Source organism: Scyliorhinus canicula, chromosome 16 (genome assembly GCF_902713615.1).
Source record: "Scyliorhinus canicula chromosome 16, sScyCan1.1, whole genome shotgun sequence".
NCBI lineage: Eukaryota > Metazoa > Chordata > Chondrichthyes > Carcharhiniformes > Scyliorhinidae > Scyliorhinus > Scyliorhinus canicula.
Genome location: NC_052161.1, coordinates 53,350,529 through 53,376,347, shown reverse-complemented (window position 1 = coordinate 53,376,347; position 25,819 = coordinate 53,350,529). Strand labels below are relative to the sequence as shown.

The following is a 25,819-nucleotide window of genomic DNA, read 5'->3' as shown; positions in this document are numbered from 1 at the left end:
GGCTCCCATTTCCCTGCCCCCCTCCCCCACCTCGCTGGTTCTCCTCTCTTGTTTCCCCCCCCCCTCCGTGGTTCACCTTTATTTCCTCAGGTTTAGCTGTCTCCCCCCCACCTCCCTCCCGGTCTATCTCTCCCTTTCATGCCTTGGCTACTTTCCCCTGATTCTTGACTACTTTCCCCTGATTCTTGGCTACCTGGCTATTCTTCCTCTTGTTCGTTGGCCACAAACAGGTCCTGGAACAGTCGCGTGAATGGCTCCCACGTTGTGTGGAAGCCATCGTCTGACCCTCGGATGGCGAATTTGATTTTCTCCATTTGGAGAGATTCCGAGAGGTCGGACAGCCAGTCTGCAGCTCTGGGTGGTGCTGCTGACCTCCAGCCAAACAGGATTCTACGGCGGGCGATCAGGGAGGCAAAGGCAAGGGCGTCCGCCCTCCTCCCCAGGAATTGATCTGGCTGGTCCGAGAACCCGAAGACCGCCACTTTCGGGCATGGCTCCACCGTCACCCCTACCACTTTGGACAATGCCTCAAAGAAGGCTGTCCAGTACTCCACAAGTCTGGGGCAAGACCAGAACATGTGGGTGTGGTTGGCTGGGCGTACTTGGCACCGTTCACATCTATCCTCCACCTCCAGGAAGAACCTACTCATACGGGTTCTTGTTAAGTGGGCTCTATGTACTACTAAACACTCATTTCTTAAAGGTACATCCACTATTCGATAAACACCCATTTCTTAAAGGTACTCTCACAAGACACCACTATAATTTTCCTATCAGGCTCCACATGCCCTCAATGATTCTCCACACCACTTCCAGGTCCTCAAGCTGGTTTCTGATGGTACAGTATAGCCCTGCCTGTGACCTGCAGCACACACTGGACAGTCCTCCTGGACAGGGGAACACCCACCGGAAGTCGCCACATACCCGAGGAAGCCCCTGTGAGCAACCCCGCTAGGCACCACCACTAGTCTTGCCTTACACAGCAAGGCATCAATTGTATAATTGACAACTTAGAGTAGCACTGTTGAAGGTAGCACTCACCTGAAAGTCACTAGTGAAGTGGAGTTGGAAAGCTGTACGACACTTACATCCAATTGTGATTCAAGCTGGTCTAATTTTCTATTGGTATGGCATGTAATTGAGGGAGAGCAAATGATTCTGGCAACTTGTGTATTTAAGGAGTATTCATGTCATGTTAATGCATGCAAATAGAGTTCTCAACGTGGATTAGCCGGAAATCCAACCTACCATCAGCCTGCCATGAAGATGTTGAGGGGAAAATTCAGACTTGTTTTCCAGCTGCCGTAATTCAAACTTTGAGCTTCATTCTGAATTTTCTGTACCCACCTGCTATGAAAAACACAGATAGCGGGACTGGGAAATTCCGCCCAAATATTATTTTAGCTTCTCTGCCATTTCTTTATTCCCCACTATAAGATGTACTGTCACTGCGAACCACGATTGGGCGGAGAATTGAACGTCCAGCCAAAATCGAGGTCTGTGCCTGGAGCTGATTCGGACGCTGTGCTCCTCGCTGGTGCCGATAACAAGATTTGTGCCCTGCGCAGTTGGTGGCATGCAAAACAGGCATGGTTGGCCACAGTATCCTCTGCCCTTTTGTGATGCGCCACTACTCTCAGGCGGAAGTTTTGTGGGCGTGAATTACGATACGTATTTACAAACGTGGACTGGGGCGCCATGTCAGCGGAGGGGGACTGGGAGGGTTAAAAAACACTGAAAAAGTGTTCAAAACTGTTGGGGTTGCTGGGGGATGGTTGCATGGGCCGTAATGACTTGGTGCTAAATTTATGGACTTAGGGTGTCCCCCTTGGGATCAGGGTCATCTGGCACAGACCGCCATTGCTGCAGTCTGTCTTTTAAATGCACCCCTTTGGTGCCATTTACAGGCTCCTGGCTGCTCACACTGCCTATGTCCTCTAAATGCTCAGATATTTGGGAGCCCACCCAGGCCGCCTGAAAAAACTCATACCCCAGCCACATTATCAAGGGCCAAGCACCCACCAAGTGTTGGCACTCCTCAGAAGCACTGCCCCATTGCAGATGAAGGATGGGGATCTGCAGAGCTCACCCAAAGCAGAGGGCACCTGCACCATGGTGTACAGAACCCCTCCTGTTGCTCTGTCCCTCTCAAGGCAGAGGACTCATCAGTGATCCCCACCCCTCCAGAGCACCAGCTGTTTCCTCCTGGTGACACTTGCAGCACTGACTGCCTCTGCCACCACCTGCCAGGCAGTGTTCAGGAGAGCAGGCTGGGGAGGAGGTTGCTCCTCATTGGCATGCAGCTGTGGGCCCATCCCGGACTCCCGGCCTTGGTGAGGCAGGTCTTTTCTGAGCCATCCTCATGGCTGCAGTGAGTGTGCGGTAAGTGGAGTGTCTAAACACAGCTCCAGCTGCCAGGGTCTTTGGCGCTAACTCCAGCCCTAGAAGTTAGAACGTCTGGATAGGCTGTGAATTGCTTGTAATTTGTGCCAGCAGAGTGCTGGCCCATTAACATGTCTTAAATTGCTCCAGAAATAGCATCTCCAACGGGAATGCGAACCACATGCAATTCAGTCCTGGCGGCAACGTTTAGCAGCGCTATCGAAAGGCACCCGGGTTGGATCGGGGGCCTCAGTGGGGAACGCATGGCGGAGGCCGCACATTGCTTTGTTCTCTGCACTGATGAGATCTGCTCGCAGGAGCTCCTCAGTGTAACGAGACGATCTCTGGAGCTCCGGACGGAACCACCCCCCAAGCCCCAGCTCATTATGAGGGGTCCCCGGTCCCACCCCCGCACCCTCTCCAAAATCCACTCAGGGCACACTATGCCTGGCACCTTGGCCCGATTGCCGCCATGTGAAAATTGCCAGCTTGGCAGTGCCACCTGGGTTCTGTGGTGATGCCAGGTTAGGCACCCACGTGGCAGTGCCAGACTGGCAGCGCCAAGTGTGCCACTCTGCCCAAAGGGCATCACCTGGAGGCCTCTGATCTCCTGGGAGACCCCCAAGAGTGTTGTTCCATCTAATCACTGTCCCCACAATTTATGGAGACTAGTACTGAATGGGGCTCGCCACCATCTCTGAGGCAAACGGGATAGATCCCAAAGCTTTGGTCACCTCCCAAAACTACATATTAGAGTGAGACTAGCTGTCTCGCTCTAATATGCAGATTTGTCGAAAAGTGTGGGCGGGATTTACATCGCAACGTTTCGCGAGATCAAGCTAGTTCTTGTGAGGTGGGGTCTGCCGGCTTCCACACTGTGCTGCGACACGCTGCTTCTGAAGCGCAGCATGACCATTTGATTGCGCCCTTGGTCTCTAATGCGCGATCAATAAGCACAGAAACGAAGGAGTAGTCCGAATCGAAGGCTTTAATCTACAAGAAGTGTGCCCAGCAGCTTGAGTACAGAAAGAACGATGGCTGCTGGGAAACACAGGTTCTTATAGTCCGCGTCGTGGGCGGATCTACCTTCATCTCGACCAATGGGAAGACAACACTTGGGCCAATGAGCAGCGAGCCTTCTCCACCAATAGCAGCTCACACTCCCAGGTACCGTAGTACCTCTAGTCATACTACCACATTAGCCCCTTGTTGAGAAAGGAACCGGGGGGGGGGGGGGGGGGGGGGGCGCGTGCTTGTTGAGAAGCTGGGGGAGGAGGGTGGGGGGCGTCCCGTGGGGGTGGGACAAGATACTGGTAGTATGACTAGTGATATGGGATTATACCTCTCCAACGGCGACTGCCCACTGGCCCGTAACTATATACAGAGATGTGTTATCATATGGTAATTATTTACAGAGTTGGAAAACGAGAGAACAAAAAAAAGGTCCATTAACAGTTCATATCGACTCGATCAGCCGATCAAGGGCCTTGGACGTCCTCTGCGACCTGCGGAGCTTCATCGGAGGCGTTGGAGATGCGGGCGTCCATGACTCCGAGAGCGATGATCCGGTCCTCGTGGAGGTTTCCACACCCCTAGATGGAGCTGGTGAGGGCCGGGCCGTGGGGAGGGCATCTGGTCCTCTAGGCGGCGTGGGTGAGGGGGTTGGCGGGCGAGGGAGGGGAGCGCATGCAGGGATCAGTTGCGGTTGGAGGGGGGTGGGTGGGGCTGGTGCCGGGGGCGATGGCGGGGATCCGGCGGGTGCCAGGTCCCGTAGGGAGACCGTGTCCTGTCGGCCGTCGGGGTACTCCACATACGCGTATTGCGGGTTAGCGTGGAGCAGCTGGACCCTCTTGACCAACGGGTCCAATTTGTGCGCCCGCACGTGTTTCCGGATCAGGATGGGCCCGGGGGCAGCCATCCAGGTCGGGAGCGGGGTCCCTGTGGAAGACATCCTGGGGAAGACAAGAAGGCGCTCATGAGGTGTTTGATTGGTAAATGTGCAAAGTAGTGACCGGATTGAGTGGAGGGCGTCTGGGAGGAACTCCTGCCAGCGGGGGACTGGGAGAGTTCTGGACTGTAGGGCCAGCAGGACGGTCTTCCAGACCGTACCGTTCCCCCTCTCGACCTGTCCGTTACCCCGGGGGTTGTAACTGGTCGTCCTGCTTGAGGCAATGCCCTTGCTGAGCAGGAATTGACGCAGTTCGTCACTCATAAAGGAGGACCCCCTATCGCTGTGAATGTAAGCGGGGAATCCGAACAGGGTGAAAATGGTGTGGAGGGCTTTTATGATGGTGGGTGTGGTCATGACGCGGCAGGGGATGGCGAACAGGAAGCGGGAGTACTCGTCAATCACGTCGAGGAAGTACGTGTTCCGGTTGGTAGAGGGGAGGGGACCTTTGAAGTCCATGTTGAGGCCTTCAAAGGGACGGGAAGCCTTTATCAGATGCGCTTTTTCGGGGCGGTAGAAGTGCGGCTTGCACTCCGCGCAGATGTGGCAGTTCCTAGTGACTGTCCTGACCTCCTCGATGGAGTAGGGCAGGTTGCGGGTCTTTACAAAGTGAAAGAAGCGGGTGACCCCCGGGTGGCAGAGGTCCGCGTGGAGGGCTCGGAGGCGGTCCACTTGTGCGTTGGCACAGGTGCCGCGGGACAGGGCATCGGGAGGATCGTTCAGCTTCCCAGGACAATACAAGATGTCGTAGTTGTAGGTGGACAACTTGATCCTCCACCGCAAGATCTTGTTGTTTTTTATCTTGCCCCTCTGTGCATTGTCAAACATGAAGGCCACCGACCGTTGGTCTGTGAGGAGGGTGAACCTCCTGCCGGCCAGATACTGCCTCAAGTGTCGCACAGCTTCTGCTATGGCCTGAGCTTCCTTCTCGACCGAGGAGTGGCGGATTTCGGAAGCATGGAGGTTACGGGAGAGGAAGCCAACATGTCTGCCCGCTTGGTTAAGGGTGGCTGCCAGAGCTACATTGGACGCGTCCCCTAGAAGGGAATGCACGCATCGTGGCCTTTGCGATATCCGCTTTGATGCGGCTGAAGGCCTGACGGGCCTCCATCGACAGGGGGAACGTGACTGTTTGCGTGAGGGGATGGGCTTTGTCAGCGTAGTTGGGGACCCACTGTGCGTAATATGAGAAAAAGCTGAGGCAGCGCTTCAGGGCCTTGGGGCAATGGAGGAGGGGGAGCTCCATCAGGGGGCGCATACGTTTCGGGTCGGGGCCTTTCATTCCATTTCGCGCTACGTAGCCAAGGATGGCTAGACGGTCGGTGCTTGTGGTGAATGTGATTCACACTGGATTGTAATCTATACATACATGTCTGTATTGTAAGTGCCGTTACACTACCTGTCCTCCAGGGGGAGTAGCTCTGGGAATGCTCGAGTTCTATGGGGGCTTATCCCTTGGCTCTGCCCAGGACTCCTCCCCCGCAAGCTGCTGTGTAAATGTCACTGCCACATGGTCAGCCGGCCAGTTCACTGTAAGTTCAATGTCTGTTGTGAGTATATTAAAACCGCTATTCTAATCCTACAAGCACGTGTCCGTAGAATTGTTGGTTCCAACAGTGCTAAACACGCATTTGTCCTTGTTGTAAGTCAGATTCAGGAGCTTTGCGGTTTGGAGGAATTTGCGGAGCTTGGTGTCGTGGTCCTGCTGATTGTGGCCTCAGATGGTGACATTATCGAGATACGGAAAGGTTGCCCGTAAACCGTATCGGTCGACCATTCGGTCCATTTCCCTTTGGAAGACTGAGACCCCGTTTGTGACACCGAAGGGAACCCTTAAAAAGTGGGAGAGCCGCCCGTCCGCTTCGAACGCAGTGTACTTGCGATCGCTCGTGCGGATGGGGAGCTGGTGGTAGGCGGACTTGAGGTCCACCGTGGAAAAGACCTTGTACTGTGCGATTCTGTTGACCAGGTCGGATATAGGGGGAGAGGGTACGCGTCCAGCTGCGTAAACCTGTTGATGGTCTGACTGTAGTCTTTGACCATCCTGTTCTTCTCCCTGGTCTTTACCACCAGAACTTGTGCTCATCAGGGGCTGTTACTAGCCTCGATGACCCCTTCCTTCATAAGCTGTTGGATCTCGGACCTGATGGTCAGGTCCTGGGTACTGTACCGTCGGCTCCTGGTGGTGACAGGTTTGCAATCCGGGGTGAGGTTTGCAAACAGGGATGTGGGATCGACCTTGAGGGTCGCGAGGCTGCAGACAGTGAGGGGAGTCTCTGGAGGCTACACTGGAAGTCTAACCCCAGGAGTGCGGCCGCGCAGAGGTGGGGGAGGACATAGAGTCTGTAATTTTAAAACTCCCTCCCCTGGACCATGAGGTCTGCTATATAACACCCCGTGATCTCCACTGAATGGGAGCCAGAGGCCAGGACTATTTTTTGCTTGACCGGGTAGACAGGGAAGGCACAGCGTCTTACCATGGAAGGGTGTACGAAACTCTCTGTGCTCCCGAAGTCCAGTAGGCAGGTTGTCTTGTGCCCGTTGAGCCGGATCCTCGTTGTTGCCGTAGAGGGTGCGGGGTCCAGACTGGTCCAGAGTGACTGAAGCGAGTAATGGCAGATAGTTGGAATCTTCATCGGGCGGTGTATTGTCACCCGCGGGGTCCTCGGAGCCGATCCAAGATGGCGGCGCCCATCGGTCGCACATGGTGGGGGGTGTACAAAATGACGGTGCCCGTCCCCCGCACGTGGTGTCGGAGGCACAAAATGGCGGCACACGGGGGTCGCACGTGGCGTTGGAGGCACAAAATGACAGCACCCGGAGGTCGCACGTGGCGTTGGGGGATGGGGGCAGCGAGGTCCACGGGCCGCACAGGGCCCCTGGAGAGAGAGAAGGGGGAGTCCCGCGGTCGCTACCCGGGACCGCAGCGACCACCTTGGCCTGGCAGACGGCCACAAAGTGGCCTTTCTTCCCGCAGCCCTTGCAAGTTGGAGATCGGGCTGGGCAACGTCGTCGGGGGTGTTTCGCCTGGCCCCAAAAATAGCAGCGAGGCCCCGCGGGTTTTTCGGGGCGCCCTGTGGCGCAGGCCTGGGGGGAGTCCGAGTCCGTGGGGGAGAGAGAGGCTGAATTCCACGCTGCCCAGGGGGCCGGCGCGCGGTCGGGTTCATACGAGCGGGCGTTTCTGTTTGCGACATCTAGGGAGGTAGCGAGGGCCCATGCCTCCGTGAGGCTCAACGTTTCCCTTTCTAATAGTCTTTAGCGGATCTGTGGGGACTGCATGCCTGCAACAAAGGCGTCTCGGATGAGGAGTTCAGTGTGTTCACTGTCCAACACTTGCGGGCAACTCCAGCTCCTCCCCAGTACAAGGAGGGCACGGTAAAAATCGTCCAACGACTCACCTGGGATCTGCTGTCTTTTGGCTAGTAAGTGCCGAGCGTAGACTCGATTTACCGGCCGGATGAACTGTCCTTTGAGCAGGTCCATGGCCGCATCGTAGTTCGGTCGTGTCCTCGATGAGCATGTAGATGGTGGTGCCGACGCACGAGTGGAGGATGTGTAGCTTCTGCTCCTTCGTCGGTACGTTTTCCGCCGTACTAAGGTAGCTGTTGAATCAAGCCAGCCAGTGCTTAAATGTGGCTGTTGCGTTCGCTGCGTGGGGGCTGAGTCATAGACACTCTGGCTTGTTGCGGAGCTCCATCCTTTAAAATCTTGTAGATTAAATTGATGCGCGATCATTAAGTACAGAAACGTAGGAGTAGTCCGAATCGAAGGCTTTAATCGACAAGAAGTGTGCCCAGCAGCTTGAGTACAGAAAGAACAATGGCTGCTGGGAAACACGGGTTCTTATACTCCGCCTCGTGGGCGGAGCTACCTTCATCTCGACCAATGAGAAGACAACACTTGGGCTAATGGGCAGCGAGCCTTCTCCACCAATAGCAGCTCACACTCCCAGGTACCGTAGAACCTCTAGTCATACTACCACAGTCTCCCAAACAGGGAATTTCACCCAATATTTTTAAGGTTAGATCGATTATTGACTGATAAGGGAGTCAATGTGCATAGGGGTAGACAGGAAAGTAGACCACAATCAGATCAGCCATGATCTTATCAAATGGCCGAGTAGACTCGAAGGGCCGAATGGCTTGCTCCAGTTCCTAATTCGTGTATATGTTTGCATGTATGCACTGACCATATTGGCTTATGCTCCACCAGTGCTTAAAATTTAAAAATGTTATCCTTGTGTTCTAATCCCTCCATGGGCCTCCCTATATCTGTAATCTCCTTCATCTTCCAACCATCTCGGACTTCTAGGTGTATGTCACGCTCTTCTTTCCACAATTGACCGCCAGCTTTCTAGGCTTTAAGCTCTGGATTTCTTTCGATAAACCTCTCTACCTCTTCACCTTTCTCTTGCTGTAAGACCTTCCTCAAAATCTTTACTAAGCTTTTAGACATCATCCTTTGGTTTATTGTCAATTTTTGTCTGATAATGTACCAATGAAATATCTTGGGATGTTTTCCAATATTAAGTTTGGGGCAGCACGGTAGCTGAAAACATGTGGATAGCACTGTGGCTTCACAGCACCAGGGTCCCAGGTTCGATTCCCTGCTGGGTCACTGTCTGTATTGTTGCTCGTTTTACTGGAGTGTATTAACACGCCTCCGTTTAAAGGCCGTGTGCTTAACACTACTATGACTCTGTGTATGTAATTATGCTCAGGAGTCGCCAGGTACCGTATTTAGACACCACACAAGTATATCAAGGTCAGGTTCAAAGTAATAAATCTGTACACCGATTAGTAAGTCCAAACGATTGATATTTATTATGACAAATATAATAAATACACATGCATACGCTAAAGAGACTAACTTACTTCTAATACTAAACAACTAAAATACTTATCTAGACAGGAACAGTCAAGGTCAGGGAGCAAGGCCTTCGTCCCGTTCTTGGTCGGCAACTCTCAGGTACTTAAAGTTGTCAGGATCTAGCAAGGTCTGGATCACGTAGCGATCGTTGTATTGGCACTTACAGTTCGATGGCTGATGGCTCAACGGCTGGTGATGGAACTGGAGTCAGGATGCGATGTATCAGCAAAGCGGAGCCGGAGCAAAAGTAGCAGCCAGAGCCGGAGCCAAAGCAGACCGAACCATGTGCGGGGTCTACTTTTATAGTTCCTAGAAGTCCGTGCCCCTTCGGGGCGGGCCTTTTACCTGCCATGTATCGATTGGGCCTTTCCCAATCGATATCTTCTAAACCCCCCAATCTGAGGGTCGTCCCTCGATGGGTGGGCTGTCCCTATGGTTCTTTGTGTTGGATACAGTGGTGCCGTTCTGTCTGGGCGTCTACTCAAAAGTATCTATTGATACTTAAATGTTTCTATTGCGCGGGGTCTGGATCTGGATCACCTCATTACTATGTAGATCTTGTTGCCATTTACACCTTTGGCTGAAACTCTGCACCTGGCCACAAACTGGTTTCTGTACGTGCAGAATGCTAATTAGTTTCCTGCAAACTGCTTGTCCTTGCTAAGACTGTTTTTCCCTGCAGCCTTAGCAGTTCTCCATTTTGTAGCCCAGTGTCCATCTTAGGTGGCTACAGTATGGAGTCTGCACGTTCTCCCCGTGTCTGTGTGGGTTTCCTCCGGGTGCTCCGGTTTCCTCCCACAGTCCAAAGACGTGCAGGCTAGGTGGATTGGCCATGATAAATTGCCCTTAGTGACCAAAAGGTTTGGATGGGGTTATTGGGTTGCGGGAATGGGGTGTAAGTGAGGGATTAAGTGGGTTGGTGCAGACTTGATGGGCCGAATGGTCTCCTTCTGCACTGTATGTTCTATGTTCTATGTTGCCATGTAATCATAAGGTGTCCTTGAATGATCTTGTGGATGTGCACTCAATGGCAGCTCACAACTGATATGCACTTATTGCATATCAGCAAAAACTGAAAATGTGAGCATACTGGGATAAATCTAGGTGGAGTACGTTTCCACAGTGCCCCATCAATTTTGTGCTGAGATAGAGGCCACAGAGGAAAATAATCCCTATTACCCGTGGGAGCTACCGGAATTACTCCTACATTGCATAGGCATGCTTTCTACACAACCGAGTGTGCTATAAATTGTTAAGTTCTGGTGTAAATTATTGCCTTGAATTCAATTACGAGTAATTTTACTATATTTTGGCATTAGTGTCTAATTTACTTTTCCTATATAAAGAATTGATTTTAGTTTTAATATTTTTTAGGAAAGAGAAGAAAGCGAAATTCAAATTGCTGGTAGCATGTCAGAAGAAAAGGCCAAATTTGACCTTTACCTAAGTGCACAAAAGATTGAAAGGGTGCCTGCTGAATATCACAATCGTCAATTCCAAAGAGAAAAGGAAATAAACCTATTCATCCCCAGTACATCACCAGGTACCACTAAAAGATTGGAAATATTAAGCAGGACTGTCAGCATCTGTTGAGGGAGGAACAGAGTTAACATCAACTCTGTTTTTCTCTCGCCACAGATGCTGTAAGACCTGCCTAATAGTTCCAATAGCATTTTGCTTTTGCAGCATTAAAAAATGAATTGTTTATGGTATTATTTTTTTTATAAATGTTTTTTTATTGAGTTTTCATATTTTATATATGACAAATTACAAGTTATTAGAGAGAGAGGAGAAAAAAAGGAAAACACAAAATTTTTTTACATGAATATTTACAGGTAAGCATCTTCATAACAATAATTGTGGCCGCCCCCTTTAGCCAGCATACATATTTTACATTCCCCAATATGGCCGAGGCACATGTTTATAGGCATTTATTTATAGTTTGGTTTTGGGCCTTGGCTTGCCATCAAACCCCCATACCAAGCCCGTAGCCCCCCCCCCCCCCCCCCTCCCCCCGGCTACCTTCCCCCGATTCCCGCCCATTTTCCCCTGGTTCTTGGCCACCCGACTATTCTTCCTCATGTACGTTGGCCACAAACAGGTCCCGGAACAGTTGCATGAATGGCTCCCACGTTCTGTGGAAGCCGTCGTCCGACCCTCGGATGGCGAATTTGATTTTCTCCATTTGGAGAGATTCCGAGAGGTCGGACAGCCAGTCTGCAGCTCTGGGTGGTGCTGCTGACCGCCAGCCAAACAGGATTCTACGGTGGGCAATCAGGGAGGCAAAGGCAAGGGCGTCCGCCCTCCTCCCCAGGAATAGATCTGGCTGGTCTGAAACCCCGAAGACCGCCACTATCGGGCATGGCTCCACCCTCACCCCCACCACTTTGGACATAGCCTCGAAGAAGGCTGTCCAGTACTCCACAAGTCTGGGGCAAGACCAGAACATGTGGGCGTGGTTGGCCGGGCCTCTCTGGCACCGCTCACATTTGTCCTCCACCTCCGGGAAGAACCTACTCATACGGTTTCTCGTTAAGTGGGCTCTATGTACCACTTTTAGTTGCGTCAGGCTGAGCCTTGCGCACGTGGAGGTGGAGTTGACCCTATGCAGTGCTTCGCTCCAGAGTCCCCACCCTATCTCCATCCCCAGGTCGTCCTCCCATTTCCTTCTTGTTGCGTCCAGTACGGTGTCGTCCCTGTCTACCAGTCGGTCATACATGTCACTACAGTTCCCTTTCTCTAGGATACTTGCGTCCAGTAGGTCTTCCAATAGTGTCTGTCGTGGCGGTTGTGGGTACGTCCTTGTCTCCTTTCGTAGGAAGTTTTTGAGCTGCAGGTACCGTAGCTCGTTCCCCCCAGCTAGCTGAAATTTCTCTGTCAGTTCGTCCAGTGTTGCGATCCTGTCGTCCGTGTATAGGTCCCTGACTGTCAGTGTCCCCCCGTCCTGCCTCCACCTTTTGAAGGTGGCGTCGGTCAGTGCTGGTTTGAACCTATGGTTGTTGCAGATGGGAGCCTTGTCCGACATTTTGTACGGGCCAAATTGCTGCCGCAGTTGGTTCCAGGATTGGAGGGTGGCTGTCACCACTGGGCTGGTGGAGTGTTTTTTGGGTGGGGATGGGAGTGCTGCCGTGGCGAGGGCCCGGAGGGAGGTTCCCATGCAGGAGGCCTCCTCCGCACGCACCCACTCGGCTTCTGGCTCCTGGATCCATCCCCTTACTCGCTCGGCTGTTGCCGCCCAGTGGTAGAATTGTAGATTCGGGAGGGCTAGCACCCCCCTGGATTTTGTTTTTTGTATGACCTTCTTTGGGATCCTAGCATTTTTACCCCCCCATACGAACGCCATGATATGTTTGTCCAGCGCTTTGAAAAAGGCCTTGGGGATGTAGATCGGAATGGATCTAAACAGGAAAAGGAACCTGGGCAGTACATTCATTTTGATCGTCTGGACTCTCCCCGCGAGGGAGAGCGGGAGTGTGTTCCATCTTTGCAGGTCCCTTTTAACTTCCTCCGTCAGGCTGGTGAGGTTCCATTTGTGGACCCCTTTCCAGTCATGGGCTATTTGGATCCCCAGGTAGCGGAATTTATTTCGGGCTTGTTTGAACGGCAGGCCCTTTAGCGCTGCCCCCCCCCCCCCTTGCGGGTGTACTGGGAAGATCTCACTTTTGCTCATGTTGAGTTTGTAGCCCGAGAAGGCTCCAAACTCTTTCAGGAGCGCTATGATTCCGTCCATGCTGCTTTGTGGGTCCGAGATATAGAGGAGCAGATCATCCGCATAGAGTGAGACTCTGTGCTCTCTACGTCCCCTTCGGATCCCCCTCCAATTTTTTGCTGCCCTTAGCGCGATTGCTAGCGGTTCGATTGCTAGTGCGAACAGCAGCGGGGACAGTGGGCATCCTTGTCTGGTGCCCCTGTGCAGCTGGAAGTATTGGGAGTTGGTATTGTTGGTCCGTACACTCGCCATGGGAGCGTTGTATAGGAGCTTTACCCAAGCGGTGAACCCTGTTCCAAGCCCGAACCGCTCCAGTACCTCTATGAGGTATTTCCATTCGACTCTGTCGAAGGCCTTCTCTGCGTCCAGGGAGACGATCACCTCTTGTGTTCTCTCCCCGGAGGGGGTCATTATCACGTTCAGCAGGCGCCTGATGTTCGCGGTAAGCTGTCTACCTTTGACGAAGCCCGTCTGGTCCTCTGTGACCACCTCAGGTACACAGTCTTCTAGCCTTTTGGCTAGGATTTTGGCCAGTATTTTGGCGTCTGCGTTCAGCAGGGATATGGGTCTGTATGACCCACATTCCGTTGGGTCTTTGTCTTTCTTAGGTATCAGCGAGATTGAGGCCTGTGCTAACGTGGGTGGCAGTGTGCCCCTAGCTAGCGAGTCTGTGAACATCTCCCGCAGGTGCGGGGCCAGCGCTGTCGCGAATTTTTTGTAGAAGTCCGCCGGGAATCCGTCCGGTCCCGGCGCCTTCCCCGTCTGCATGGAGCTAATGCTCTCCATGATCTCTCCCAGTGCTAGTGGTGCTTCCAGATCCCGTTTTCTGCCCTCTCCCACGACTGGTATGTCCAGTCCATCAAGAAACCGGTTCATCCCAGCCTTCCCCGTTGGGGGCTCCGAGGTGTATAGCTCCGAGCTGTATAGCTCATGGTAGAAGGCCTTGAAGGTTTCGTTAATCCTCTCTGGTTCTGTTTCCCACGTGCCTCTGGTACCTCTGATTTGCGCAATTTCCCTGCTGGCTGCCTGCTTTCTCAGCTGGTGTGCCAACAGCTGTGTTCGTACAGGGCCCCGTGTGCCTGGCGGAGTTGGTGTACTGCTTTCCTGGTGGAGAGCAGGTCAAAGTTCCTTTGTAATTCTTTTCTCTCCGCCAGGAGCTCTACGGTCGGGGCCTCGGACTATTTACGGTCTACCTCCAGTATGGAGTCGACCTGCTTCTGCCTAGCCACCCTTTCCTCCCTATCTCTTTGCGCTTTGTAGGCAATGATTTCCCCTCTTAGTACGGCCTTAAGCGCTTCCCAGAACGTGGAGGATGAGACCTCCCCGTTTTGGTTGTTCTCCGTGTATTCCGCTATGGCCCGCGCTATCCTTTCGCTGAAGGCCTTGTCAGCTAGTAAGGCACCGTCCAGCCTCCATGTGGGGCGCTGGGCCCTTCCCGTCTCCAGCCGCACGTCCATGTAGTGTGGGGCGTGGTCTGATATCACAATTGCGGAATATTCCACCTTGTCTATCCCTGGAAGCACCGTTTTCCCCACCACAAAGAAGTCAATTCTGGTGTACACATTGTGTACTGGGGAGAAGAAAGAGAATTCTTTCTCCCCCGGGTGGGCGAATCTCCAGGGGTCCACTGCTCCCATCTGCTCCATATAGTGACTGAGTTCCCTTGCCATGTTTGAGGTTTTCCCCGTTCTGGAGTTTGATCTGTCCGTCTTTGGGTCCTGTACACAGTTGAAGTCCCCCCCCATGATTAGTCGGTGCGTCGCTATGTCCGGGATTTCTGCCATGGTCTTTTGGATGAAGCTCGTGTCGTCCCAGTTGGGCGCGTACACGTTAACTAGAACTACCGGCGCCCCATCCAGGGCCCCGCTGACCATGACATACCGTCCCCCTGGGTCCGTAACCGTCTTTGTCGCCCTAAACATTGTCCTCTTGCCAATCAGGATCGCCACCCCCCTGGCCCTTGCCCCATAACAGGAATGATAGGTTTGTCCCACCCAGCCCTTTCTTACCCGCAGTTGGTCCTGCTCCCTCAGGTGCGTCTCTTGGAGGAAGACTATGTCGGCCCTCATGTTTCTAAGGTGGGTGAGGACTCTAGATCTCTTCACTGGGCCGTTAAGTCCCCTTACGTTCCAGGTGACTATTCTGGTGGGGGGCTTCTGCCCCCTTGCTCCTGTGGGGTTAACCATATTTGTCCGGTGGACGCGCCCCTGCCCTCTGGGGTTTCCCTTTGTTAGGGGGCCGTCCAGGATGTCCACTATCACTGCTCTCCCCATGCGGTCGGGTCCCTGCGCTCCGGGGTTCCCCCTTGTCCCGGGGACACCCGCCATAGCCGTCCACTGTGTGTCCGCCACGCGTGTAGTCCCCTGCACTCCGGGGGGCCCCTTCACCCACAGACCGTACTGGGTGGGTGCTTGCAGCGGTTCCCTGTTTCGAGCCCTTGTCCGTGGCACTTTGTGGCCCTATTCCCTTTCTGGCCTCTTTTGTCCCTTCGTCCCTGCATTTCCCCTCCCTGGTCTCTCGCCCCCCGAGTGCCCCCCCCCCCCGCCCCCCGCTCTATCCCTTTTCCCCCCTCCCCTGTATACCCCTCCATTGCCCCTCTCTCCCCCATTCCTGTCCCCATTTGCTCTCCCACCTTTGATGGGTGATCCCCCCCCTCCCCTGCCTGGCGCCTTCCCCCCTGTTGGGGGTGCGCTGCGGCCCTGCTCTGTTGCGCGCCCCCGTCGCTAGCTTTCCTGCTAGCACGGTGGCTCCCCTCTCGGAGGTTGCTGTCCCGCTTCTCCTCTCCCCTCTCCAGTACTCCCGTTCCCTCGTGCCGGGGGCTGGCCTCCCACCTGGAGCGGGCCCTTGGGCATTGGGTTGTTTTTCGTTCTGGGTGTTCCTGCCAGGGGGGAGGGGGCTGGCATTGCCTCGCCCCTCCCCACCCACCCGTTGGCATGACGTTTCTCCTTGCCATGGGCCCCTCGTCCCTACTTCCCATGGCGTTTTTCCAGCCCGTGCTCCTCGACGAATCTATTCGCCTCGGCAGGGGCTGTAAAGAAATATTCCTTGTTTTGGTATGTGACCCAGAGTTTTGCTGGGTGCAGCATACCAAAACGTACTTTGTTCTTGTAGAGAGCTGCCTTCGCTCTGTTGAACTCCGCCCGTCTCTTAGCTATGTCCGCTCCAAGATCCTCGTAGATTCGGATGGCGTGCCCGTTCCATTCGCAGACTCTATTCTCCTTGGCCCAGCGCAGGATTGTCTCCCTATCCCGGTACCGGTGCAGTTTGGTTATAACTGCTCTCGGTTTTTCCCCTTCCTTGGGCTTCGGGCGCAGTGACCGATGAGCTCTGTCCATTTCCGGTGGGGTGGGAAAAGTTTCCCGCCCCACTAAGGAGCCCAGCATCGCAGCCACGAATGTTGTGGGATTTCTACCCTCGATCCCCTCTGGCAGGCCCACTATCCTAATATTTTGCCTTCTCGAGCTGTTCTCCTGGTCGTCTACCCTGCCCTTCAGGCTCCCCTGTGTTGCACTCAGTTTCGCCATTTCCCTCTCCAGGGACATGACCCGGTCGCTCACGTCAGTCGCTGCCTTCTCCAGCTCTTTAATGGTTGCCCCTTGGACTTCCAGTATCTTCCCTTGGGCATCCACTTTCTCCTCCATTCTGGTCAGAGCCTGCTGCACCCCTGACATGGCCCTGGTCACTGCTGCCTGTGCTGCGGCCTCTGCGTCTGCTTTTAACTCTGCCTTGATTGCCTGCAGCTGCTCCCTCACCACCTCGGCAAAGGCTTCCTTCCAATTCACGCCCCCCTCTAACCCCAGGGGAGAGGTTGCCCGCCCGTCCAGCTCTTTTGGATGCGGCGATACATCCTTCCCGCTGCTTCGCGTGTTGACTCGTTCGCCCAAGCTGGTTTGCCCTTTGCCCCGTCTACTTCCGGTGCCCCCTTTCTCTTGGCTCCCTTCTGGCATTTTTTTCTCCCCCTTCCCCTTCATCGTTTCTTCTCTCCTTGTTCTTCTTTTCCCCCTTTTCCGCACCCTATTTTAATTTATTTATTATTATATATATATATAAAAATATATATATATTTTTTTTTAAATAAAAATTTATTTCCCCCCTTCTTTCCTTTACCCCTTTATTTTACCCCTTTTCTCTTTACCAGTTTTCTTTTGGGTTTTTTTAAAAAAAAGAACAGAAATATAAGTCTCTTTTTTCTTTTGTTTTCTCTCCCCACTCGCCCAGGAGAGAGAGAGAGAGAGTCCCTTTGTCCTTGCCACGTGGTGGTCACTGCAGTTGGGGGGGGGGAGGGGCGAGTGGGCCGGTGGTCGCTGCCGGTGGGGGGGGGGGGGTGTCCCCGCTGCTGGTTGGGGGGGGGGGTGTCCCCGCTGCTGGTTGGGGTGGTGTCCCCGCTGCTGGTTGGGGGGGGGGGGTGTCCCCGCTGCTGGTTGGGGGGGGTGTCCCCGCTGCTGGTTGGGGGGGGGTCCCGGCTGCTGGTTGGGGGGGGGTCCCCGCTGCTGGTTGGGGAGGGGGTCCCCGCTGCTGGTTGGGGGGGTCCCCGCTGCTGGTTGGGGGGGGTCCCCGCTGCTGGTTGGGGGGGTTCCCCGCTGCTGGTTGGGAGGGGTCCCCGCTGCTGGTTGGGGGGGGGTCCCCGCTGCTGGTTGGGGGGGGTCCCCGCTGCTGGTTGGGGGGGGGGGGTCACCGCTGCTGGTTGGGGGGGGGGTCCCCGCTGCTGGTTGGGGGGGGGGAGAAAAAAAGAGGGTCCGCCGCTGCCGCACAGCTCCCGGCCCGCGTCTGGGGGGGGGGGGGGGGGGGGGGCGGGAGAGAGAAGAGGGCCCGCCGCTGCCGCACAGCTCCCGGCCCGCGTCTGGGGGGGGGGGGGGAGAAGAGGGCCCGCCGCTGCCGCACCGTTCCCGGCCCGCGTGGGGGGGGGGAGGGAGAGGGGTTGGACCTGCCGCTGCTGGGCCTCCCTGTCGCCGCTGCTCCTCCCTGTCGCCGCTGCTCCTCGCCTCCGCCTCTCCGCCGCCGCCTTCCGCCTCTCCGCCGCCGCCCGCTCCTCCTCCGCTTCTCCTCCGCTGCCGCCCGCTCCTCCTCCGCTTCTCCTCCGCTGCCGCCCGCTCCTCCTCCGCTGCCGCCCGCTCCTCCTCCGCCGTCCGGCCTGTCGGGGGGGTTCCTTCCTGGCGCTTGCGGGAGCCCCTCTCCCTGCGACCTCCTCGCTCGCCGCCCGGAAGTCGAATCTTGTTTATGGTATTATGATCATGATCTGCAAAGGGTATTGTTTTATTGTAACATTTTTACATGCTATCATTTTACCATGAAAATCAATTATTACCACTGCTTCTTGAAATGGATATACTTTGAGGGATGGCAAGGTGTGTCAAGATTTCTTTGTATTTTCTAGTGGCCCTAAATAGTAAACTTCCAAGAAACATTGCACCTCGTGTCTTGGAGGAAGAAGGCTTCCACATCATTCGTAAACCGGATGTGTTGGAAAAAAATATCAACAAAATGGAGAATCGCTTTCTTGTGCAAGAAGAGGTAGTTTCATAGAGAAAATATCAATATTTATTTCTGGAAATGGATTGGAGGGAAAGGCCAAGAGAAACTGCCAGGTTGAGTTGTAATGGTTCTTCTTCAGAAGAAGGAAACAAAATTACACAAATTGCCATTGGTCACACTTGTACAACAACTTGTGACTAATTAGGAGATAAAACTGGCAAAATGTCAGAGTAACAGGATTAAGCCTTTGAGCATGTTTCACTGTTCAGCTAGATCATGGTTGATCAGTATTGTAACTCCAATTACCCACTTATGTTCCATATCCCTTATAATAAAAACACATGGTTCTCTTTCTAAAATTAAAAAAAAACATTTTTCCAATTGAGGGGCAACTTTAGCGTGGCCAATCCACCTACCCTGCACACCTTTTCTTTATTTGTTCATGGGATGTGGATGTCGCTGGCTGGCTAATTACCCTTGAGGGGGCAGTTAAGAGTCAACCACATTGCTGTAGGTCTTGAGTCACATGTAGGCCAGACTGGGTAAGGATAGCAGATGGGTTTTTATGACAACTGATATGGATTTCATGCTCATCATTAAACTTTTAGTTCCAGATTTATTTATTGATTTCAAATTTCACCACCTGCAGTGGTGGGATTTGAACCTGGGTCTCTGGTTAACTAGTTCAGTGACAATAACACTACGCCTCCACCTCCCCACGAGTTCCATGATGGGAGAGATACATACAGATCTTAGGCTTATAGGCTTATAGGCTCTGGTACAGAAGTTTCAGTGAAAAAAAGTGTAGGTGGGGAGCCAGTTATTCAAAAACCTGGGTCGAACCATTTTTCTGTTTCTACGTGCTAGATAGATAATGGCAGTCTGCTTCTTTCAGCTCCACAAGGCAATGTTGCAGAATCTAGCAGCTTGAAGGGGGGGGGGGGGGGGGGGTCATGTGACATGACTCCTACTTCTTCAAGACATTTTGTTTTGTTAATGTTTTGATTCAATATCTCAAAGTGTTACTGGCATTTGTGGTTCCTGACTTCAGGACATGTATTTCATCTGGTTAAAAACAAATTGAAAACAGTTATGATCACTTGTCAAGTGTCCTATTTTGGGGATTTGGCTTGAATGGCACTTAACACCTGCTGGATATAACACAAGTCCAATATAACCTGGTTTCTGGCTCATTCCAGAATGTGCTTGCTGTAAGAAATTATCTCAATATATCTTTTGTATATTTTTGTCCATTGTGGTCACTTTGAGAGGCCCTGTAGACCACCCCCACCAGTAATATCTTTCCCATATACATCCCCATCTCCACCCAAACCAGTTCTACAGCCTGATGTTCTGAACCAAGGTCATCTCTAAATATTGCACCAATGCCATACCTCTCCAGTCACCTGAGGAAGGAACAGTGCTCCGAAAGCTCGTGTTTGAAACAAACCTGTTGGACTTTAACCTGGTGTTGTAAGACTTCTTACTGTGCTCACCCCAGTCCAACGCCGGCATCTCCACATCCTTGTTTGACAATGCTAACCCTCCACCTTTACCTAGCTTCCTATTCTTCTTGAATGTATATACCTCTCAATATTCAGGACCCAGTCCTTGTCATCCTGCAGCCTCTTTAAGGGCTACCAGGTCATATTTACTTAATTGTGCATTATCAGTTCATTTGCTTTGTTATTTTTTATCATATTTCTTGTGGCAATTGAGTGTCATAAATTTTTAGAATGGACATTTTAAATTTTCACTGAATTTGAGCAAGTGAGCTATTGGATTCTACCAAATTGTCAAAGTTCTTAAGATTTTTCATTGATTTAAAAAAGAATCAACAACTGAAATTACAGATGTTTAAAATATGTGTAATATAATATAAATGTTATTTGGCATTGTTAGAGCAAACTGTTGTGGATGTATAAAATGACACTAAAATATTTTGTCTTACAACTGTAATGCTGTGACAGAGAAAATACTGGTTTGGCGAAGATGGAAATATGATTGCATTACCAGACCCAATTAAGTTATCCTGGAAGTGTAGATTACCATCACCAGATAGTGATGTGGAGGATTCTAAGATAGGTCTAGAGACTGTATACAAGAAGGTATTTGACCATTTTCTTCTTTAATGCTGTTATTTTACAGAGTAAAACTAAACTGAATAATTCTTTGAAAGTTAATTTTAAAATTAGTACTTGAAAAACTTTCAAATGGTTACTTGGAAGTACTTTTGGATTTTGAAGAAATGTGGTCAGATAAAATAAATATTTGGTAGTATTTTTAATTTTAATTATATATTCAAGAAATGCATTTCTGGAGCTAGTATGTTAAGGTATAAATCCACATACTTTTGATGGAGGTATTATATACACAGTATACATTCACATGTATCTTCTGAAGCCACTGTATGAGTAAAGATATTGAGATTTTTATTTATCCTAGTGTAAAATCACACATATAGAAATGGGTATTCCTAATGGAGCTTGTAGGATAAACTTAATTATAAGGCATAGGAGCAGGAGTCAGCCGTTCAATGAGATCATGACTGATCTGGTGATAATCCTCAACTCAACTTTCTTGCCTTATCTGCATTTCCCTGATTCACTTACTGATTTGATAATTTGTCTATCTCAGCCTTGAACATACTTAATAATAACAATAATCTTTATTATTGTCACAAGTAGGCTTACATTAACACTGCAATGAAGTTGCTGTGAAAACCCCTAGTCACCACACTGGTGCCTGCTCGGGTACACAGAGGGAGAATTCAGAATGTTCAATTCACCTCCCAACTACGTATTTCAGGACTTGTGGGAGGAAACTGGAGCACCCAGAGGAAATCCATGCAGACACGGGGAGAATGTGCAGACTCCGCACAGACATTGACCCAAGCGGGAATCGAACATGGGACCCTAGTGCCCTGAAGCAACAGTGCTAACCACTGTGCTACTGTGCTGCCCTATATGTGACTCAACCTTGACAGCTCTTGCGGTAAAATATTCCAGAGATTCACTACCCTCTGACAGAAGAAATTTATCCTCATCTCTGTCTTACATGGGCAACCCCGGAGTAAGATTATCCCTTCATCGTTATCGCTGTGATGATAATGGGATCATCACAGCAGGCTGTCTGCAATGGGATCATTGCCAGTTATGTGTTGAGGCAGCTTACTTGTCACTGGGTTTTCGCAGATCATTACGCTTGTGTTTCATACATGCTGATAGTATTTTGGCTTGGTTTGGTGCCCCTCATTGTTAGTGGATGTGTTGTGCTGAGCAACTAGTTTGTGTTTAGTTGGAAATGTGGAATGTTTCAGGAAGAAGGAGTTTGTGCTAGAGTATGCCATGGGTTCTATGGAGTGAAGGTAGTACCAAAATTCAGCAGACCCAACAAATACAATGCTCTTCAATTGTTCTGTATCTTATACAGAGAAGTTGTCCCATTGAGGGGAGAAAGGCATGATTTAGGTCCCTATCCTCATATATGTTTGAGGCATGTTAATTGTGGAAATTTGGATTAATTCCCATTCAGGAGTAATGCGCTAAGCATAAAAAAGAACAAAGAACAACGAAATGTACAGCACAGGAACAGGCCCTTCGACCCTCCAAGTCTATGCCGATCATGCTGCCCATCAAACCCAAAACCTTCTCCACTTCCGGGGTCCATATCGCTCTATTCCTATCCTATTCATGTATTTGCCAAGACGCCCCTTAAACATCACTATCATCCCTGCTTCTACCACCTCCTCCGGCAGCCAGTTCCAGACACCCACTACCCTCTGTGTAAAATAACTTCCCTCACACATCTCTAAACTTTGCCCCTCACACCTTAAACCTATGTCCCCTAGTAATTAACTCTTCCACCCTGGGAAAACGCTTCTTACTATCCCCTCTGTCCATGCCCCTCATAATTTTGTAGCCTTCTAACAGGTCGCCCCTTAACCTCCGTTGTTGCAATGAGAAAAAGCTGAGTTTATCCAACCTCTCCTCATAGCTAATTCCCTCTATACATGGCAACATCCTGGTAAACCTCTTCTGGACTCTCTCCAAAGCCTCCACATCCTTCTGGTAGTGTGGCGACCAGAACTGAACACTATATCCAAGTGTGGCCTAACTAAGGTTCTATATAGCTGCAGCATGACTTGACAATTTTTATACTCAATTCCCGACCGATGAAGGTACCTGCTTTGCCACTTTCAGTGACCTGTGAACCTATACACCTATTGACATCTACCTGTCAATACTCTTAAGGGTTCTGCCATCTATTGTTTATTTCCCACCTGTACTAAAGCTGCCAAAATGCATTATCACACATTTGTCTGGATTAAACTCCATCTGCCATTTCTCTGCCCAGGCCTGTGGTAGTCACCACTGATGTATATACTGTATATATATATGTGTTTTACGGTAAGGCCCCTGTACTACAGGTACGGGGGTAGATCCCTGCCTGCTGGCTCCGCCCAGTAGGCAGAGTATAAATATGTGTGCTCCCCGTACAGCAGCCATTTCGTCAGCTGCTGTAGGAGGCCACACATCTCTGTGTAATAAAACCTCGATTACATTCTACTCTCGTCTTGTCGTAATTGATAGTGCATCAAGACCTCCAACCGATCTATATCCTGCTGGATCCTTTGACAATCCTCATCACTATCCACAATTCCACCAACCTTTGTGTCACCCGCAAACTTACTAATCAGACCAGTTACATTTTCCTTCAAATCATTTATATATACAACAAAGAGCAAAGGTCCCAGCACTGATACCTGTGGAACACCACTAGTCACAGCCCTCCATTCAGAAAAGCACCCTTCCATTGCTACCCTCTGCCTTCTATGACCTAGCCAGTTCTGTATCCATCTTTCCAGGTCACCTCTGATCCCGTGTGACTTCACCTTCCGTACCAGTCTGCCATGAGAGACCTTGTCAAAGATCTTACTGAAGTCCATGTAGACAACATCCACTGCCCTACCTTCATCAATCATCTTTGTCATTTCCTTGAAAAACTCAATCAAGTTAGTGAGACACAAACTTCCCTTCACAAAACCATGCTGCCTCTCACTAATACATCCATTTGCTTCCAAATGGGAGTAAATACTGTCCCGAAGAATCCTCTCCAATAATTTCCCTACCACTGACGTAAACCTCACTGGCCTGTAATTTCCTGGATTATCCTTGCTACCCTTCTTAAACAATGGAACAGCATTAGCTATTCTCCAGTCCTCTGGGACCTCACCTGTAGCCAGTGAGGATACAGAGATTTCTGTCAAGGCCCTAGCAATTTCCTCCCTTACCTCCTTCAGTATTCTGGGGTAGACTCCATCAGGCCCTGGGCCTTATGTACCTTAATGTTTTTCAAGACACCCAACACCTCCTCCTTTTTGATCTCAATGTGACTCAAACTATCTACACCCCCTTCTCCAGACTCATTATCCACCAAGTCCTTCTCTTTGGTCAATACTGACGTAAAGTAATCATTCATTACCTCGCCCATTTTTGCTGGTTCCACATATAGATTTCCTCCCCTGTCCTTGAGTGGGCCAACCCTTTCCCTAGCTATCCTCTTTCTCTTTATATATGTGTAAAAAGCCTTCAGATTTTCCTTAATCCTGTTTGCCAATGACATTTTGTGATCTCTTTTAGCCCTCCTGACTCCTTGCTTAAGTTCCTTCCTACTTTCCTTATATTCCTCACTGACCTTGTCTGTTCCCATTCTTCTAGCCCTTACAAATGTTTCCTTTCTCTTTAGGACTAGGCTCACAATATCCCTCGCTGTCCAAGTTTCCTGAAACTTGCCATACTTATCCTTCTTCCTCACAGGAACATGCTGGTCCTGAATTCCTATCAACTGACATTTGAAAGCCTCCCACATGCCAGATGTTGATTTATCCTCAATATATATTCTTCAGTTCCTGCTGAATATTGTTATAATTAGCCCCAATTTAGCACCTTCACCCGAGGACTACTCTTATCTTTATCTAACAGTACCTTAAAAGTTACTGAATTATAGTTACTGTTCTCGAAATGATCCGCTACTGAAACTTCGACCACCTGACCAGGCTCATTCCCCAATACCAGATCCAGCATGTCCCCTTCTCTAGTTGGACTATCTACATATTGTTTCAAGAAGCCCTCTTGGATGCTCCTTACAAACACTGCCCCATCCAAGCCCCTAGCACTAAGTGAGTCCCAATCTATATAGGGGAACTTAAAATCACCCACCATAACAATCTTGTTGCTTTTACACCTTTCCAAAATCTTCCTACATATCTGCTCCTCTATCTCCCGCTGGCTGTTGGGAGGCCTGTAGTACACTCCCAACATTGTGACTGCACTCTTACTATTCCTGAGTTCTACCCATATTGCCGCGCTGCATAAGCCCTCTGAGGATTCCTCCCGCAGTACAGCTATTCTCCTTAATCAGTAGAGCAACTCCCCAATCTCTTTTACACCCCCCCTGTCCTGCCTGAAACGTCTAAATCCTGGAACATTTAGCTGCCAATCCTATCCCTTGCTCAACCAAGACTTGGTAATAGCAGCAACATCATAGTTTCAAGTGCTAATTCAAGCACTACGTTCATCTGGTTTACCTGTTATACTTCTCACATTGAAACAAATGTACTTCAGACCACCAGCCACCAGTCCTGCTGTGTTTTGTAACATTTCCCTGCCTGCTCAACCTCTAAGTCTTACTGGCTCTATTCTCTAGTTCCTCCTCAGTTATTTCAGCCTCTGACCTATTGCTCTGGTTCCCACCTCCCTGCCATACGAGTTGAAACCCTCCCATGTGGCACTAGCAAACCTTGCGACCAGGAAATTTATTCCCCTCCAGTTTCGATGAAACCCTTCCTTCTTGTACAGGTCTCATCTGCCCCAGAAGAGATCCCAATGATCTAGATATCTGAAAACCCCCCTCCTACACCAGCTGTTCAGCTACGTGTTTAGCTGTACTATCTTTGTATTTCTAGCCTCATTGGCACGTGGCACAGGGAGTAATCCCGAGATTACAACCTCAGAGATCCTGTTTTTTAACTTTCTACCTAACTCCCTGAACTCCTGCTGCAGGACCTCATATCTCTTCCTGCCTATGTCGTTAGTATCAATATGTATCACGACCTCTGGCTTTCACCTTCCCCCTTCAGAATGCTTCCTGCCCGTTCAGAGTCATCCTGGACTCTGGCACCAGGGAAGCAATATACCATCATGGAGTCTGTTTCATATCCACAGAAGTGTCAATCTGTGCCTCTGACCATTGAGTCCCCTATTACTATTTCACTTTAGCGCTTTGTCTTTCCCTGCTTAACAACAGAGCCAGCCATGGTGCCACTGCTGTTGAATTTACAGTGCAGAAGGAGGCCATTCAGCCCGTCGAGTCTGCACTGGCTCTTGGAAAGAGCACCCTACCCAAGCTCATACACCTCCACCCTATCCCCATAACCC

General features: G+C 50.9%; 1 protein-coding gene across 9 annotated transcripts in view; it reads left to right on the top strand.

Moving 5' to 3' along the window:
• LOC119951075 (coiled-coil and C2 domain-containing protein 2A-like) overlaps positions 1 to 25,819 on the top strand; it is a 610,180-nt gene that overhangs the window by 143,822 nt on the left and 440,539 nt on the right. For all 9 annotated transcript variants that reach the window (XM_038774117.1, XM_038774121.1, XM_038774113.1 and 6 more), the window contains exons 9-11: positions 10,574 to 10,742; positions 18,283 to 18,419; positions 20,351 to 20,488. In XM_038774117.1, coding sequence (XP_038630045.1) covers positions 10,574 to 10,742; positions 18,283 to 18,419; positions 20,351 to 20,488 — 444 coding nt within the window. The remainder of the gene's footprint in view (positions 1 to 10,573; positions 10,743 to 18,282; positions 18,420 to 20,350; positions 20,489 to 25,819) is intronic.